Here is a 19,377-nt window from a genome sequence, read left to right as displayed (position 1 = left end):
ACACTCCCAGCTCCGCGTTCACACTCCCAGCTCCGCGTTCACACTCCCAGCTCCGCGTTCACACTCCCAGCTCCGCGTTCACACTCCCAGCTCCGCGTTCACACTCCCTGGGGTGGCGCCACAGTTTCATGTCTGTTGTTGTGATAAGACACTTTGACAAAAAGCAACTTAGGAAATAAAGGGCTTCATTTCACTTGTAATTCCAGGCTACAGTTTGTCATGGTGGAACAATCAAGGCAGAACGTCAAACAGCTGGTCACAGCACAGCCACAGTCAAAAGCAGAGAGAAGAATGCACACGTGCCGGCTGGCTTGAACCCGGTTCAGCATGTCCATTCGTACACGGTCGGGACCCCTGCCTAGGGGCTAGTACTGACCACAGAGTGCTGGATCTTCCCATATTAATCAGCTTAATCAAAACATCCCCTACAGACATGCCTTCAGGCCCACCAAATAGACAGTCTCTCATTGAGGCTCTGCGGGTGATTCTAGGTTATGTCACGGAGACAGTTAAAGCTAACCATCATAGAAGGTGACACGAAAGACAGACAATAACATGTCAGTGTAGATGGTAAGGACAGGGGGCATTGGAGCCCTTATGTGAATGTGAAAAGGGGCAGGCCTGGAGGACTTCGTTTTTATTTTTGATAATGTGTGCATGTGTGTCTGTGTATGGGTATGGGTACATGACTGCAGGTGCCCACAAAGGGGGCAGAGGGCTTCAGATCTGCTGGAGCTGGAATTACAGGTGGTTGTGAACCATCCAACGTGGGTGATGGGAGCCGAGTTCAGGTCCTCTGCAAGAGCAGTACGTGCTCTTACCCACTGAGCCTTCTCTCCAGGCCCAGAGCAGCATACATTTGACTGGTGGCCTCAGGCACAGCTCAAATTTCCTGTGACAGGCAGTGTAAACGGCTGTCTGCCTCTGCTACATGTGTCTGAGGTGCTAGCCACACCAGGTCTCCTCCACCTGGTCCACACCTAACCTTGCGTTGACCCTCCTTGTAGGATTTGAGAGTCTCTTTCCTTGGCTTGAGATGTGAGGTTCTCCTGAGGTCTGGACACTACCAGGGAGCCCAGCTCTGGCCACGGGCCTCCTCTGAGGGAGTCACTCACTCTGGAGACTGGCTCAGGGGTCACTCACGTTTCTTCTGCTCCTCCTTCCCTCCAGCTCTTCTCTACGCCACCATCTTCGGGAATGTGACGACCATTTTCCAGCAGATGTACGCCAACACCAACAGATACCATGAGATGCTCAACAGTGTTCGGGACTTCCTGAAGCTTTACCAGGTGCCCAAAGGGCTAAGCGAGCGTGTCATGGACTACATCGTATCCACCTGGTCCATGTCCAGGGGCATCGACACTGAGAAGGTAATGTGGGGTGCTTGACCGCACTTCTGTACCCCGGTTTTACCTGGGGCAGTGAGGCTCCAAACCCAATGTGCCTACTGTGAGATCCCCAGGTCCCTCCTCCAAAGGATTATTGTGTGCCTCCCTGGAGAGAGGACGCAGATGTCCACCTGTCCGGGGCAGCTTCCCAAACTTGGACCATGATATGAACCAGAGCTCTGGCAAGAGGGAAGTGATGCACTGATCCTTCCTTTCTCCCCAGGTTCCCAGATGGCTCACCAGTTGCCAAACTGGTCTTTATTAAAAATGTGGATATTTTGTTCATCCTGACTTTCTAAGAATGAATTTTAATTTTAAAAGACATACTGCATTAAGTATAATTATCTCAATCACTTTTAGTCTTCCCCTTAAATGCCGCATCTTACCCAGTTCAGCCTCCTCTTAGACCTGGTAAGAATCCATGATGTGGTCATTGAAAACGGACTCCTGGTGCTAGAGATACGACTCAGCAATTAAGAGCACTGGCTGTCATTGCAGAGGACCCGAGTTCTGTTCCCAGCACCCATATGGCAGCCCACAACCATAATAATTCCAGTTCCAGGGTATCTGATGCCCTTTTCTGGCCTCTGTGGGCATTGTACGCACAAGGTACATACATGCAGGCAAAACTCTCATACACATAAATAAAAATGAATAAATTTTAAAAAACAGACTCCTAGTCACCATCCCAGGCCCTTGAGCATAGAGGGTGATGGACAGGGTCAGTAAGTACCCAGATAACAATTGTCCTCAGACATGTGTAGACAGCACAGGTGGAAGACTGTGCCTTAGTTATCAGTTGATTTAGCCAGAGATAAGTTAGGTGCCCTCTGGGAATCTGCTATCCACCTGTGTAATACAGAGTGGCAAACCCCTCCTGGTTCTCTTAACAGTCGTATGATTTCAGATGCATTTCAATAAAGTAATCTGGGTGGTTTTTGAAAGAACAGAGAAAAGATACAGAGGTTTATTTATAAATTTTCTTTGTCCTTTCTTTCTACTTCTTTCCTGTTTTGCTTTTTGAGATAGTCTTGTGTAGCCCAGGCTGGCCTAGAACTCACTATTATAGCTGAGGATAGCTTTCAATTTCTGATCTTCCTGGGCTACGTGGCAAAAGCTTGTCTGAGAAAACCAGAAAGATCTGATGTTTGTTGTTTCTGTCCTGCATGACTGCAGCCCGCTGGGCCTTGTGTGGGTCTCACATCAGCGTCGGGAGGACAGGGTTGTGAGATCTGTTAAACAATGGGGACAAGAGACCCGATGTGTTCTGTTCACGTCCCCTGGTCTAGGATAACACCAGGATTTGAGCCCAGTTTTTATCTGGCTTCAGAGTTTATGCTATGCTCTTCCTACTGTCTCTCCTCTCTCTTTAAAAAATTTTTATTGCATTTTGTGTGTGTGTGTACATGTGTGCCATGGTGGGCCTGAGGAGGTCAGAGAACAACTTGCTTGAGCTGGTTCACTCCTTCCATTATGTGGGTCCCAGGGATTGAACTCTGGTTCTCAAGTTTGTCAGCAAGTGCCTTTATCCACTGAACCATCTTGCAGGCCCTCCCTCCTACATGTAAAACAGGTACTGGAAGGAAGCGGGCTGAAGCCAGATGAAGTTGTTCGTACTTCCCTAACGGGCAGGGCGTTGGCTGGCTGTGCTTGGGTCCCGGCTTTGCCAGCTTCCTACCCAACTCTGTGGTTTCTGCTCCTCTCTGGCAAAAACACCTGTTAGTTCTGTGGGTGCCTGGCAGCTGGCGGAGCAGAAAGAACGTTGATCTCTGCCCTGCAGCTCCTTTTCCCAGGCACTTTATGCCTTTGTCTGGAGAGCTGCCTGGGACACTGCACAGTCAGCATTTGCCTTCTTGTCTGGCTCCCCCGCTTGCCTTCCTGGAGGGCTTTGGGATCTACCCCAGGTCCTGGTCCAGAGACCCAACTGTGGCACCTCACAGGAAGCCCAGTTGGCAGAGGTGTCAGTAGCTTCTGGGGAGAGACCGCACCCTGAGGCCCCTGCTTCTTGCCGCCCTGCCCTCCAGAACTAGACAGTGACATTGAACACAGTGTTTTCTGAGCTCCAGTTCCTAGTCTGTAACACATCGACGTTAGATGAACTTTGAGAACACCTGGCCTCTGTGGGCCTTTTGTCTGAACTGTGAAGTCTTCATGATGACACTAAATGGGGACCCACAGGCACTACACTCTGGCGTGTGCCAGGCATCACACATTTTCACACAATAGCAAGTAGAATCTCTTGAAATCCTGCACATATAAAGGGAAGACTCAGCCCTAGGATCTAAGTCTGAAGGAGCTCACATGTGTAACGGGTGCTGAGGGCAGGACTGAACCCCAAGTCACCTGATCTCTAAGACCTTCAGTCTGTGGGGCCCAGCTCAGAGAGTCTGAGCCTGACCCTGTGATACCCAGCCAGAGTGTCCTAACCTTGACTCTGCGACTCTCCCCAGCCCAGGGAGGCTCCTCCACAGTAACAGCTCACAGGAGAGGCCCACAGGAAGATAAGGGTGAGGGGCATAGACCAGGAAGGCTGTGGGATTCAGGCCTGAGCCTCTTTCTCAGGGAGGGAGGGAGGGAGGGAGGGGGAGGGAGGGAGAGAGAGAGAGAGAGAGAGAGAGAGAGAGAGAGAGAGAGAGAATCTGCCCTCCCCAGAGTAGAACTTTCAGAAGGAACTACAGAGAAGCTAGATGCCCCTCTGACTGTGATTCCTCCTCTTCAGACCCCCTCCCTCCTGCTCTGTCCTCTCCATGGGCTCTGGGATCTGTGCCCTGAATCTGTTGCTTCTATGCCAAGTCCTTATTCACTAGCATCTTCTGCCAGCTGAGCCCAGCTCAGGGAACCAAATATTTAAATGTGAACTCACCTGGAGAATTAATCTTGGTTTTGCCACCGGGCACTGTTTGAACATGATTTGTGTGTGTGTGTGTGTGTGTGTGTGTGTGTGTATCCACGTGGAGAAAAACCTCAAATCTATATTCTTCAGGAATCTTGTTTTGAGCCTTGTGGGTCAGGTACCTACTGAGCACTCAGCTGGGGCCTTGTGCCTTTATCCTTCATCTGTCCACACTCCCAGAGAGGGGTTTACTTCCTAGGCATCCTGTAACCAGAACAGGAATGCAGAGGTGCCCAGAAACAGAGACACATCCAGGCAGATGCAACCTCCTTTAACCTTTGGAGTCAAGGTGGATAGTACACACTTTACAGGAGACACCAAAGCATGGAGCAGTTATGTCACTTGGGGAGGAAGTGACTAGGATTTCAGTCACTTGACCTCTTCCTGCCGCTCCACCTCCATGTTGGAGGTGGGTAGGCGTGAAGTCATCAAAGGCAAGGTGAGAACTGAGCTAGGGAGGCTGATGTCCAGGCAGAGGAGCAGGGCCCAGAGTTCCCGGCACCACATGAAGAGGTGTCCGGTGAGTGGGCACAAGTGGACCGGCTTGGGTCACAGAATAGAGTGGAAGGCACTGTTATTTTGAAACACTTCTGGTTTCTCTAGAAATGTCCACTCCATGGTGTCCTATAATGTTAACTTAATGCTTGCTGCAGAGGGAGCCCTGCAGTGATTTCTGGCAAATTCTTAGTCCGGAGACGTATTTCTCCCTCAGAAAAGCTGGGCAAGTTTTCAATTGTTTAGAAAATGAGATCCACGTGGCCTGCAGTTCTCAGTTTGCTCTTGAAATGGTGGAAGTTGGAGCTGGGGACATAGCTCAGACAGTAGAGTGCTTACCTGGCATGTGCAAAGCTCTGGCTCTGTCTTCAGTACCACAGAGGGAAAATACCACAAGCCATTAGTTTGCAGAACTACCTGGCTGTGATCAGGCTACCCACCTCCAAGCCCAGCTCTGCCATCTCTTAACTGTGCCACTTTGGGCAAGTTATAGTGCTTCCCTGTGCCTCAGTTTCCCCGGAACTGTTACAATTAATAGCACATAGTGGGTTTCTGTGAGGGTGGAGTTACTGAACGCACATCACACTTTCTGAGGTGAAGTTAGAACTCCCCTTATTGTGTCTCTTTCCTTGTGTCAGTCTCCGAGGTGATTGCTACTAAATTTTATTTGTTTTGCTTATCATTTGCTGCCTTCTGCTAGATGGTAAATTTCATGGGAACAGAGATTTCTGTCCACTTTTAAAAAACTGTCACATTATCAGAGCCTAGAATGATACTTGGTACACTGTGGGAGCTTGGTGAATAAATTTTAACTAAGTGGATGATGTGCTAAGTCATGCCTGCCTATAGCAAGCACTCAGAAAAATCTGGCTTCATATAGCTCATTTTTTACAAATAATTTTATTCTTTGAAAATTTTCATACTTGTATACAATGTCTTTTATTATCCATGCCTGCTACCTCCCTCCAACTCTTCCTGGGACCTACTAACTGGTTCCCTCCTGACTTCATGTCCTTTTGTATTATAATATAAAATAGTTATTAATAGCCCACTGATTCCATTAGTGCTAACCATGTGGGGTCATTCACTGGGACATGGGCAACCTACCAGCAGGCACATCCCCAAAGAAAGCTGACTGTCCCTCCCTTAGCAGCCATCAACTGCCAGTACCTCCTCAGCTGTTGGGGGTTGGACTCAGGAGCCCGCCCCCCATCCGTGCTGGAATTTTGACTGACTTGATCTTGTGCAGGGCTTGTGTAAATATCTACCCCATATTTAGTCTATCAAAAAATCATGTTGGATTTGTATTCAAAATGCACTTTTTAGTCAAGTGTTTACCCTGGAGCATTATAGAACTCCAGAATACATCCCTCCTAGCCGTAATTTCCTACCAGTTAACCAATTTACTGTGTATTTCCCAACAGCTAGAAAAGGGCGTCGACGGCTTCTCCACACGAACAAGTGACAAATATTTAAGGAGATGATATGTTGATTACTTTGATCACATATTATGTGAAACACACACACTGTGCCCTTTAAACGTATACAGATCTTATAGATCAGTCTAACTGATTGGCTCGTTTGTGGATGTAATCTGAATGTGCCCACTTCTCCCTGGCTGCCCTGTCCCTACCAGTCTTTCCAAGGGTCTACTCTCTAACCTCACCCTGGGCTTCAGCTCACATCAGTCCCCTTCCCCACAATCCTCTGCTGTCCCCCATCACACTCAGTGTGCATTGTGGTCCTCAGCTGTGCCTGCCCAGCACACTCTGCCCCACCTCAGCATCTCCTGGCTCCTGCTCATTCATGTGCTCTGTGACTCAGGCCCACAGTGCCTTTGTGTTTGTCCTGCTGAAATGTTCCGCCTTCACACAGCTCACACTGACTGATTCATAGGTGTCAGTTACAAGGCCACCTCCTCAGAGAAGCCTTCCTCCTGTCCAGTCTGTTCCCAGCCCCGACTTTCAGACCCATGTACTAAGCATTCAGCAGATTGTTCTAGATTGTACATGCTGTCTGTCTTTCTCGTGGAATGGAAGTACCATGAGGGCAGGGGCTCCGTGGACTACAAGAGTGTAGTCCGGCTCCATGGGTGTTGGGTACTGAGGGAGGGACACCATGGCGTGGACACTCACATTGTCTCTTCCCCGTCTGGCCAGGTCCTGCAGATCTGCCCCAAGGACATGCGCGCTGACATCTGTGTGCATCTGAACCGCAAGGTGTTCAAGGAGCACCCTGCCTTCCGGCTGGCCAGTGATGGCTGCCTGCGGGCCTTGGCCATGGAGTTCCAGACGGTGCATTGTGCCCCAGGGGACCTCATTTACCATGCTGGCGAGAGCGTGGACAGCCTCTGCTTCGTGGTCTCGGGCTCCCTGGAGGTGATCCAGGATGACGAGGTGGTGGCCATCCTAGGTACGTGCTGCCCTCCTGGATGCACTCCTGGTACCTGGGGTTGTCTTAGCCACGGGGAAGCTCAGTGCCACTGGTACCATCTCCCGGAGATTGCTCCTCAGGGAAGGTCAACGTCTAACGTCCACTTCGATCATCCAGCAAATATTTGAGTGTCTCCTTTGTGTGTAGCTCTTTGAGGGACACAAGATGGTTCACTGACACAATGGGTTTTGTCCACATGGGGCTCCCTGCTGCTGCAGGAGATGAACAAGGCATCATTTGGAATACAGTGGACGGGCATTTATCCCAAGATTCAAGTACAAAGGTTTCCCGGACTCCCAGGCAGAAACCCAAGAATTGAAAATGAGTTAGTGTGGAGAACAGAGGGGTGAAGGAAGGCTCCAAGAGGAGGGGTAGCCTGTGTGACAAGGCAGAAGGAGTCACAGTGAAAGATGAGGTTGGGGAGTGGCCTGTGCAGCTCTGGAGGCCCTGTTAGACTGGCGTTTTACTGGGGGGCCCTTTGGATGGGTGTTTTACTGGGGGGCCCTTTGGATGGGCATTTTACTCGGGGGCCCTTTGGATGGGTGTTTTACTGGGGGGCCCTTTGGATGGGTGTTTTACTGGGGGGCCCTTTGGACGGGCATTTTACTCGGGGGCCCTTTGGATGGGCATTTTACTGGGGGGCCCTGTTGGACGGGCGTTTTACTGGGGGGCCCTTTGGATGGGTGTTTTACTGGGGGGCCCTTTGGACGGGTGTTTTACTGGGGGGCCCTTTGGATGGGTGTTTTACTTGGGGAACTGATGATACGTTGGACGCAAGGAAGAGGCACCTTCAGATTTTACCTTTGGAAGATGATAGCGGTGAAGCCAGAGACTGAACTTCAGGGAGGAGGGCGGACAGGTTGGAGACAAGTTGTCTAGGGACCCAAGAAGCTAAGGTGATAGACGGGGTGGAGAGAAACAGATCACGTAGAGGTATGTATGGAAGTAGAGACCAAAGACTCCAATGACGGGCTTGCCGTGGGGGAGAGGGAGGAGTCAGTGAGGATGGTAGGATTTCCCATGTGGAGGATGAGGAGGCTATGTCACCACACGGCAGTGGGGAATGTGTGGGAGAGAGCAGGGACGCGGGGGACATGATGGTATTTGGAAGAGTGACCATCAGAGGCTCTGGAGAAAGTCATTGACTCCTTGAGGCAGGTACGCGATAGCTCTTCATTGGACGCATCTCTGAGGGGACAAACCATCACCAGCATAATCACCATTTATGGGCATCTACTTGGAGCCCATGGTTGTATGTATGGTTCCGTGTTTAACCCATAGAGTAATCCTGGGCTTTAGTAATCCCAGTTTTCAGGTGAGACAGTTCAAGTACGGGGAGGTTAAAGAAGTGTTTTCATGGCAGACGAGACACGCAGAGCCCATCCCAGAGTCTTCTGACTTCGGATCTGCTCCTGCCCAACTGGTGGAGCCCCACGCCCTCATCCTTCGGACTTCAGACCCCTGCTGACTTCTGCCTTGCATGAAACTGAAATCCTTAGGGGTAACCGACAGTTGCTCAGGCCCTGGACACTGTCCCCATCCCTAGACATTATGGATATGAATCTTAGGTTCAAGTTGTGGTTTCTAAGGAAGCTGAGGTAGGGAGAGATTAAGTTACACTGAAGTTGGAATGAAGATATGGACCAAGTAGAGACAGAGAATTAAATGATTTTGAGATGGGGGGGTCTCCTTTTAGCCCCAGCTGGCCTGGAACTTGTTAAGACCAGGCTGGTCTCCATCTCAGAGATCCACCTGTCTCTGCCTTCTGAGTGCTAGGATGAAAAGTATGTGCCACAATGTCACAATGACAGAGAATATTTTCAAAGCCTAATTTGCTCCTGTCTGATTTTAGAGCATGTGAAATGCTTTCTTCATGATCCTGGGGACCCTGGCCAACTTGCCCCCTTGACTGCATTGTGCTCAGGTTAATTCAAGTGCAGTTTACAGTCCTGCATCATGTGCTGTTCGATGGTGAGAGTGAGACAGGGCTAGAGTCTGGGTGGGGGATGGAGTCTGCCCTGTCTGCCAGGTGCTTTAGTGCCCATGGAGCTCTGTAGACCAGCTCTGCTCCTTGCTTCCTGCTCATAGAGAAGTGAGATTGGATTGTGTAAGGCAGACATAGGAAGGGTCAAGACACTGAGTGTTTGAAGGAAAGCTCTTATCTCTACCTTTAAACTCATCCACGTCCTTGATAAGGAGGCTCCTCAGTGGTGATGGTCAAGGCGCTGACCGTGACTAGGGACTGCTGGGAAATCCTTTGAATTGGGACTTGAGTTAACCCTTTGGAGTCAGGCATTTTTCACTGACTTCCCGACAGATGACTTACCATTTGCCTTCCCAGGAAATCCACCCTGGAGGCCAGGACCATATACCTTGTATGTTCATGATCGGGGCATCTTAGTGCTCTACTGTAGACACCGCACTGTTAGACTTGGTTTGGATGTCTAGACTCAGGTATGGAGGGATGATGGGCTTAAGGAGAGGCGAGAACAGCAAATGACCACTGTGCATCCTCTCCTCCTTTACCCTCACACTGGGCTTCTTATGAGGAAGGAGCCAGGGCTTGGTTGATTTGGCCGGTCACTGCTTCTCCAAATCCACTCCTCTGGGCATCCTGCCTGCTCCAGTTAGCAATGTGGCTGGACCTCTAAGGTAGCTCAACAGCTTTAAATTCAAGGTGTTCGCTGCTCTCAAGTTGTCCAAACTAGAAAAAGTCGCTTCAGTGTTCCCCAAGAGTCAGATTGGGTCCAAAAATTAGGTCCAAGCTCAGTATCCTAAGCAACCTGCCAAGAGGCCCTTATTCTATAAAGGGATGTGACAAGTCCTTTGAGCCAATCTGTCCTTTGGACCAGTTGGCATAGGAGATTTTGAGCTGTTTGCTCCCTGGACACCTAAGTCTGGACTTCTAAAAAAAATTCCTCTTCAGAATGTTTTTTACTTAATGAACTGAAATCTGTTTCGTCTTGTAAAACGATGTGAACATCAGAGCATCTGGGAACTCAGTCTTCATTGCCTTCTGATGCCTGTTAGTTCAATCTCATCCAGACTTGTTGGACAGGCACTGCCATGGGGTGGGGATATTGCGATGGACCAGCTGTTATCCCAGCCTTCAAGAGCTGCTGCATGTGGAGGGACTGATACCAGCTGGGTCTCTGCACAGTGACCATCACAGAAAGCACAGATGCTTCTCGAGGCTCACTGGACGAGCAGTTTCTGGGCAGTGCTGCATGCCCAGAGCTGCACTGAGGGAAGGGAACCGTGTCAGGGTTCTTTACTGACTGAGCGGGAGGCTGTAGGAAAACACTGGCACTCAGCTGTCCGTGTTCTTGCTCTCTGGCTGTTTGTTACGAGTTCACTCGTTTGCAGCCTGCTCATTTGGTGTCTTTCCACTTCTAACAGTCCACCCCCTACCCCCGTCCTCTGTTTAATTTTAGTACAGAATCTACAAATGAGGAGAAGTTCAGCATTCATAACTGAGTGGGCTTAGCATTTGCCAAAAATGGGACACTTTCTTATGAAAGCCTCCTGGACTTTTCACAGCAGCAAACCCTCCATAGAAAATGCTAATTAATTGCTAGCTAATGAACACACAGTGTCATGTAAAATTCATCAAGAACTGGAACCTAATGTTTTCTGTTAGATTTGGCTCTTTCATTTAAAAACAAGTGACCATAATGACCTACAATTGGTTTCTTGACATGATCAAAGGTTGCAGTTTGAAAACATGGGCCACGGGCTTGGACGGTTCTGTGTTGGACTGAAGACGCACAGAAGACAACAGCACACTAGATCTTTCTTATGCCCTTCATCTCTGCCTTAATTTTGCCACAACACCCTCCTTAACTCCTTCTGGAACTCTCTTCAAAATCACTTACTAGTTTATCAAATTTAGTCTCTTGGCTTCTAGCATTTTCTTAATTTGTTTTGCTTTATCACCATGTGGCTCCCAGGACTGACCTTATAGACTGGGTGACAGGTGCCTTTACCTGCTGGACCTTCTCTCTGGTCCTCATCAAGAGTTTTAAAAGTAACTTCTTTTTCAGACGTTGGAATGAAGAGTCATGGGAACCTTTTCCCTTAATACTGTCAGCATCTGTGTATCAGTTATCTTGGTGTTCTGTGCCTGGCAGCGTCCCACAGGCTGGCACCAAGGCCAGGCTCAGGAGTTTCTAATTACTCCCCTGGGTTTCTGTCTCCTGACTGTGGTGTTCGTAGAAGCTCATTTCACTGTGATTTAGTAAATTGTGTGGGTTTTACATTTTACCATGGTTTACCTTGTATCATCTTTCTTTTGTTTTTCTTACATTTTAATAGGCTAGACAGACCTTTTGACCAGGCTGTATCACATAGTAGAAAGAGGCCTGGACACAGCTATAGCCTCAGTGAAATTTCCACTATCTGGACATGAGTCTCCAAAGGCCTCCTCGGTGCCTGCTAAGCCCTCGTATCCAGGAATTGTGCCACTGACCACTCTGTTCTCTAAGCCTGGGTCCCTCTGACTTCAAATCTCTGGTATCAAGCACACAGCCCAGTGTGGAAGGTAGAGGGCTGTTTACTGGGTGGAGTGGAGTTGAAAGCAGGTGGAGGGGCTGGGGTCACAGCTCAAGGGGGACTGGTCTACTCTGCCCTGATGCCCTGGGTTTGGTGCCTGTGCTGCAAAATGAGTGAATCAATGAATCAGTGAGTGAGTGAATAATAACAGCAAGCAGAGGCTGGGCTGTGAGGGCCTCGTGGTCTAGAGTAAGCATCTAGACCTTGTCCTGTAAGGATGATGGATCTAGAGAGAGTTTTAGATGGGGAAGTGACATGAAGATTTGGGCTCCGCATGTGTAGGCGCACAGAGAGGAGCCAGGTGTGCAGGAGAAAGGATGAGGTGGTGGAAGGTAAGTGGGAAGTGGGACCAGGCCAGGGGCAGGAGAGCAATGAGGCTGACTTAGTGTGCTGGGAAGGGAGTGGGGGATGCGTCCCACGGGCACCAGGGAGTCAGCAGGGCTTGAAAGGAGAAGACAATGGAAGTGGAGAGGATGGACTCATTCTGTTTCTTGCAGATCCAGGTATAGCTCTCAACTAGAGGAATGCTTTCTCAATCTTTGGACGGCTCAGATCCTGCCCAAGGGTGGGGGCAGGGGCAGCTATGGGGACGGAAGGGACAGGCCTGGCTTATTCCACACAGCTCCTACTTATAACCTGTCCCCTTCAAGTGAGGCCTGGCCCACATGTACATCCTTGCTAGGCACGCGGGTAAATACTTGTTCACAGAGGAAACTAAGGGAATGCCTTCTCACACTTACCTAGTTAGAGGACAGTCTTGCCTTGCTTAGTTAGCTAGCTGCCTTGGGCCCATTGTTTTTGGTTGGATGCTAAGACAACATGTGTACAGTCATCGATGACCATAGAGAAACATGGTGGTGTTCTCCTTAGGGAAACAGAGGAAATCCTTGTCTTAGAGGAATGCCTTGTTGAGTCAAGACACATGCCTGGTTGGTGACTGAGCACAAGTACCTTTCTGTGGACCTCCTGGGGTAAAGGGGAGTAAATGCTCATGGCCTGGGAGGCGCATGGTGGGCTGGGGGCTGAAGACGACTAGCAGGGCCTCTGGGGTGGAATATACAGGACAGGATTGGGGCCAGTGTTGAGTGAAGCCCACCACACTTCCTTTCCATGGGGCTGGGGCTCTGTTGAGGGAGCACAGAGCTCTGCTAGTGTGGTCCACTCACCGTGCAGCTCCAGGATGGAGCTTGGTGTCTGCATGCCACCAACCCTGGATATCATTCCTTGTGTGGTTGGGTGTCTTCACAGAGAAGGAAATTAGACAGGAAGCTCCAGGCAGGGACATTTTACTAACTTTGCTCTAACCATGTAAGCTTGCTAATTTTCAATATTTTGGATCCACCAAGCAGTAGGATAAACAGATAGTGATCGGCAGACAAGGCCATCTGGATGCTGGCAGTGGAATTGCAGTCAGGTGTGGGCAGACGAGGGCGCGCATTCTGTGTGGAAAGGATGGCAGGGGCCAGCCTTGGGAAGGAGGTCTGCGGTGCGTTACGTAGCTATGGCCAGCACCTGGGCTGGAGCCAGGAGCCCTGCAGGGTACTGGTGAGATAACGGACCAGCCAGGCACATCAAGGCTTGTGCGATGGTGCTATGTCAGCGTGAGGAACCAGGCGGTGGTGCGTGAAGCATGACTCCATTAGAGCTGTGATCCAAAACCATTAATGAGCTGGACAGAGAGGCAGGGAGGCTGTAAGGTCCCTGTGGCTTATGACAGACACAGAGTGTCAGGGCACGGGCAATACAAGTGCTGAAGGACTGCCAGTGGGATTTGAATTTCATATCAACGATGAATGGTTATTAGCATAAGTTTTCCCCAAAGACTGTACAGGATACAACTTGAGGGAAATCATTCATTAGAATTCAGTTTTAACTAAATATCCTATATTTTTATTTGCTAAATTTGCCAAACTTAAGAGGAACTGGTAGGTGAACCCTCAGGAAGGAGAGACTCCCTGGTTGTAAATGTTAATACTAGGGTGTCAGGGGCAAAGAGGAGGCCAGAGAGGGGCTGCTGGGGTCTGGGGGACAATGGAAGTATGAGACCTTAAGTCAGAGGGAGGTCATTGCGACGGACCAGCACAGGCCGGAGCAGTTCAGTCCGACGGGAACAGGGTCCTTGAGAGAGTGGGCAAGGATTTGGCGAGTGACAGACAGACACACAAGAACTTGGTGAAGGTCTGAGTGTATTTTTGCAGCTGCAAGGTTTGAAATATATACAGCAAAGATTGCAAAAGTTCATCATCAGCATGACTGTTCTGTAATTAGTCACTTCCTAAGATTTTCAGTAAAAGTGAAACAATTTTGCCAACCATCATGTATAGCCAAAACACATTTCTTTATCTTATCAACCTGGTACCAGTCAGCAAATTCTTGCTTTATGATACTGTGATTTCTACTACCTGCTTTTATTACACACTCAGAACTCTGCTTAGTTTTGTGATTTCATTTCCTTATCTATCAACCTGGTACCAGCCAGCAAATTCCTGCTTTATGATACTGTGGTTTCTACTACCAGTTTTTATTACGCACTCAGAATTCTGCTTAGTTTTGTGATTTCAGGCCAGAATGACCTTAAACCACCAAGTACTTTCGATATCAACTGTGCCTGATATTACATTTTTAACTATTTGATAACATTCCTTGCTTATTTGTAGTGGGCCATCGGGCTTCTAAGTCATTCCTTAACCCCTTAGATCCCAAAAAATCATCCCATGTTAGGGACCTATGAAACCATCGTTCCCTCCTATCTTTTCCAACTTTCAAATACAGTCTGTAGTTGCCTTTTAATGCTCTCTTGTTGATCTTTTATCAAAAGACACCAAGGTGGTCTTAATCTTGCCAATTTATCCATGAATTGTAATGAATACCAAGAAACCCTTCTTCTATCTATATTTACTCATCTATGTCTCTCTTCTAGAAATCCGTTATTCCCTGGACTTTCCAGCATTAATTTTGCTTAGCTACTTCTTGCTGCATCTAAAATGGCTTTCATTAATAGTGATGCATCTGGAGGCAAAGTTGTCTTTGGTGATTGAGTTCCTGAGAACTCTTCCTGCATACTAGGATAATTAAAAGATTCCAATAAAGGCAGTGACAGCGGTGTCAAGGACACCAGGTGCTTTCTGGGCCCCTGAAAGCCCATGATGCAGTGACAGTCAGAAAGATAATAGCAAGTAAAAGCATGCCAAGTACACTGCATGTTTTTTAGCACAGCCAACTCCAAGAGGCAACCTTCCTTGAAGTTCCATCTTCAACCCACGGAGGATCTCATGCGGGCTTCATTGGAGGTGGCATGACAGGTCATGAGATAGATTGTGCTAAGTACCCACTGGACTTTCTTATAGAGGCCAGAGGGCACTTGACCAAGGCTGAGGGTACAGCCAGCATTGGTTGGAAAGGTGGATCTGGAACCCAGACAAGAACATGGATCAGAACCAAGAAAGGAAGCCAGGGCTCAAGATAGAGATTTAGGACTCAGAGGTAGGATATAAAGTAAGAAGAAAAAAAGAAAGACATAGACATAGACCAAACTTAGGAATCCTTTCCCTAAGTGACCAGGAATTTCAGAGCATTTTTAAAGAAGTGGGAGGGAGGGCTGGGGAGATGGCTCAGCAGTTAAGAGAGCTTGCTACTGTTCCAAGAACGCTTATAACTGCCTGTTGCTCCAGCTTAGGAGGAATCTGACACCATCTTCTGGCCTCTGTGGGCACCTGTACACGTAGCACACATGACACACATACACACATACACACACGGCGGGGGGAGAGAGAGCGAGAGAGAGAGAGACCCCCACATACACATAAAACAAGCAGTGGGGGTTTAACCATTCAGAATGCTGACAAGGAACTTCAAATGAATTAGAAATTCTTATGACAAGTAAAATATTTTTTTTGGTTCTTTTGAGACAGGGTCTCCTTGTAGCCCCAGGTGTCCTGGAACTCACTATGTAGACCAGGCTGGTCTTGAACTCACAGAGATCCGCCTGCCTCTGCCTCCCGAGTGCTGGGATTAAGGGCATGTGCCACCACACCCGGCGTAAAATATAATTTTAATGATAAGAACCCAGTTACCTGGAGAGAAACATTCCAGGATGAAGAGCTATGAGCACCCCCGAGGCCCCCTGTTGTAGATGTCCTATTCTTGAGGCCGTGGGAGACTCTTTCTTTCCACATTTGTCTGGATTTCAAGCTATCTTTAAAAGTGCTTACGTGGATCTGGAGAGATGACTCAGTCAAGTACTTGCCACAAGATGTGAGAACCTGAGTTCAGCTCCCCAGCACCCATGTGAGAAGCTGGGTATGGTGGTATATGCCTGTCATCCTTAAATGGGAGACGCAGAGACAGGAGGATGTATGGGGCTCGCTGGCCAACCCGTGCTGCCTCTCCGTGAGCTCCAGTTTCAACAAGGAACTGTGTGTCAAAAAAATAAGGTGGAAAGAGATAGAGGAAGACTCTGGACATGACCTCTGGCCTCCATATACATGCATACACACATATGCATACTCGCACCCACACAGACTTGTATATATGTATATAGCACACACACACACACACACACACACACACGCATATGCTATTTTCAAAATGAGAATTTTTTAAAAACTCAAGTCATATTTGAAGTTTCCCAAGCACCGTTAGGATATAACTTTTATTGTAGTTTTCAAAAAGATGTCGTGGCAGTATTTCTTTTGCTCCTTAGGGATCCAGTTAGGAGAAAATGGCATGTGTCTGTACCACATCCTTCCCTGCTAACCCTGCTTGGCCAGTGAGGTCCGAATGGTGAGGGTTCAGGACCACCTCAACAGCCTGACAGCAGAAACCTCACTATTTTAACCATTCCCAGACATGCTTTCCAGGGATTCTGGGAGCTGGGGTGGTGAGAAGCCCTTATTTTAATGATTTGTGACAAGGTCTCCCTGTAGTCCCAGCTGTCCTGGAACTCACTATGTAGACCAGGCTGGCCTTGAACTCACAGAGATCCGCCTGCCTCTGCTTCCCAAGTGCTGGGATTAAAGGCATGCACCACCACGCTCAGCCGGACTCGTAATTTTTAATTTTCAAACATGTTTGAATAATTTTCTGCCATGTGTTTTATAAATAACAAGATGGGTGGGGAAAGGAGGTGTATTTTCAGTTTCCATCTATAAATCCTGGAAGCTCTCCACCTGTTCTGTGGAAATCTGAGGTCTGCTGGTTTGGTGGAGAGCCACTTGGCTGATGTAATCTTATCTAATTGCATTTGTTAAGAGGAGAACGGTCACGACTGTTCCAAAGCATGCTTTAACTGAATGCTTAGTGTGAGGCCTTGTGCAGCCAAGACAGCGGCCCTTGTCACACAGCATTGCTCCGGGAGGAAGGCTGGGGACACAAATGGGGTGAAGTCTGAATGTTTTTAAAGAGAGAGTTTATATCATAGGGTGATTTCTCCCCCCTTCCCCCCTTCTGTTACTGGCTCTCCTCCGCACTCCCTGCTCCCACTGATAGGGTCATTTCTAAGATGCATAATTTTCATGTCTTCTTTGTAAATTTGCCTACGAAGTCTCAGCTTAGCAGAAAGCTGAATCACAGTGAGTCGAGGGAGCACTCTGAGCAGGTCAGCCAGACAGGCTGGCCCTCAGGTTCTTACACTCTAATTCCAGTGTCTGGTCATCTTCCCAAAGTCATCCAGCCTGAAGCATTCCTAGGCTTTCAGGTACCCCCGCCCCACCCCACCAGTTCCACTCACCCACCTTTGTACTGATTGATCATTCCACAGACGTCAGGCATGGTGTTGGGGACTGGAGACACAGCGGTAAAGCAAACAGTCTTGTCACTCAAGGAGCTGACTTCATTTAGAAGACAAGTCGACATGCATCTTATAACTCAGGGCTAAGCTGTAACAGCGTTAAGGACAGGATGGTGTGAGAATCCATACAGTGGACGTCAGATCCAGCCCAGCCATGGGGAGTCAGGGAAGGCTGTCTGACAAAGGGATATCAGAGCTGGACGCCCCTAGGTACAGCAGTGGCTGGGGCTTGACTGGGAGATGAGAGGGAGAGGGAGTGGAGGGCAGCCAGGAAAGCGCTCGCAGCGGGGGCGGGGCCTCCAGGGACCACACGTGCAGCATGGGGCATCTGCACAGGTTGGCAGTGAAATCTGGGCATGGAAAGCATTTCGATCCACCCGGGATACACTGTTCTCAGGTTTTGTGCCCTGGTAAGTTGGAACTTGGATTGAGAGTAGTGGGGAACCAGGGATGACTTTAAACACAAGAGGAACAGCATTGCACTTGTATTTAGAAAGGTCATCCTGGCAGCTCCTTGGAAAACAAATTAGCCAAAGTCAGAGGCAGGGGACCAAAGCAAGGATAGTGAGATGGGAGTGATCTGACCCGGAGAGGATCTGGCCAGGGCAGGCAACCCTAGAAGATGGGTGGGCTTACCTGGGAAGAGACCCCCTCCTCCTTCAGATGTGAGTCTGAGCTGAGCAAGTGTCCAGTGGACGCTTCTGGACCTTAGAAGAGAGACCAGGACTTGGGATACAAACCTGAGATCAGCATGAAGCATGTACATGAAACTGAGGGAGTCACAGGGTCCAGAGCATGGCCCTGGGGAACACCAAGCCTGTGAAGCATGTTCAGGAGCCTGGGAGGGACTTCTGGGAGAAGGGGAGTGGCCAGGACAGTGGGATGTCACAGAGCCCAGCTGGCACCTGGCAGTTGCAAATGCCACAAGATGTGTTTCACTGGACAGAAATGTCATGGAATGTCAGATGCACCAGTATTTTATGGCTTCCACTTAAACGGTGGCATGCCATTGAGTGTAAGAAGCATTCTAATCCACATTGTGGAAACCACAATGTGGGACTGGAGAGATGGCTCAATGGTTAAGAGCACTGACTGCTCTTGCAGAGGACCCAGGTTTGATTCTCAGCACCCACGTGGCAGCTATGAACCGTCCTTAACTCCAGTTCCAGGGGAATCCACTGATGCCCTCTTCTGACCTCTGAGGCATCTCATGACATGGTGCACTCACATACATGCAGGCAGTACACTCATACACATAAAATAAAAATAATAAAATATTTTTATTATCAATGCTGGGTCTGCGAGATGGCCCAGTGGGCAAAGAGATTGCCATCAAACCCGATGACCTGAGTTAATTCCCCAGAACCTGCATAAATGTGGAAGTGAACCAATGCCTCATACACATCATGCATACCCACAATTTTGTAAAAAATACTAAGCTACATGTGAATGCACTGGAATCAAAGCGATGTGACACACGGAGGCAAGCGTCTCCCAGACTGATCAGCAAAGGTTTATGGTTGATTGTGATGAGAGCAGGGCGTGTGGTGTATGAGAGTAAGACACAAGCTTTGCAAAGCTTGAGCAGGGTAGGGTAGGTTCGGGGTGCTTCACGAATTACAGGGATCTCCCCAGAGTTCCACTTGAGAGGGACAGTGAAGTGAGGCAGGTCCAAGTCTATATTAGTTACTGGACTCATTACTGTGGAAAGAAACCTCAAGGTATAGGGTTTATTTTGGCTCAAGTTCAAGGGGATGTAGTCCACCACAGCAGGAAAGGCACGGAGGCAGGAGCTTGAGACACTTAGTCCCATTGCATCCCCAGGAAGG

The 19,377-nt window shown here is 48.8% G+C and overlaps 1 protein-coding gene across 2 annotated transcripts in view; it reads left to right on the top strand.

Annotated features, from left to right (window-relative positions):
* Kcnh1 (potassium voltage-gated channel subfamily H member 1) overlaps positions 1-19,377 on the top strand; it is a 348,705-nt gene that overhangs the window by 238,714 nt on the left and 90,614 nt on the right. For both annotated transcript variants that reach the window (XM_008824811.2, XM_008824812.2), the window contains exons 8-9: positions 1,171-1,370; positions 6,936-7,188. In XM_008824811.2, the coding sequence (XP_008823033.1) occupies positions 1,171-1,370; positions 6,936-7,188 (453 nt within the window). The remainder of the gene's footprint in view (positions 1-1,170; positions 1,371-6,935; positions 7,189-19,377) is intronic.

The sequence above is a fragment of the Nannospalax galili genome, unplaced genomic scaffold (genome assembly GCF_000622305.1).
Source record: "Nannospalax galili isolate Female #2095 unplaced genomic scaffold, S.galili_v1.0 scaffold648, whole genome shotgun sequence".
Lineage (NCBI taxonomy): Eukaryota > Metazoa > Chordata > Mammalia > Rodentia > Spalacidae > Nannospalax > Nannospalax galili.
Note: the sequence above shows the minus strand (reverse complement) of the source record. Positions and strands in the feature narration are given on the sequence as shown.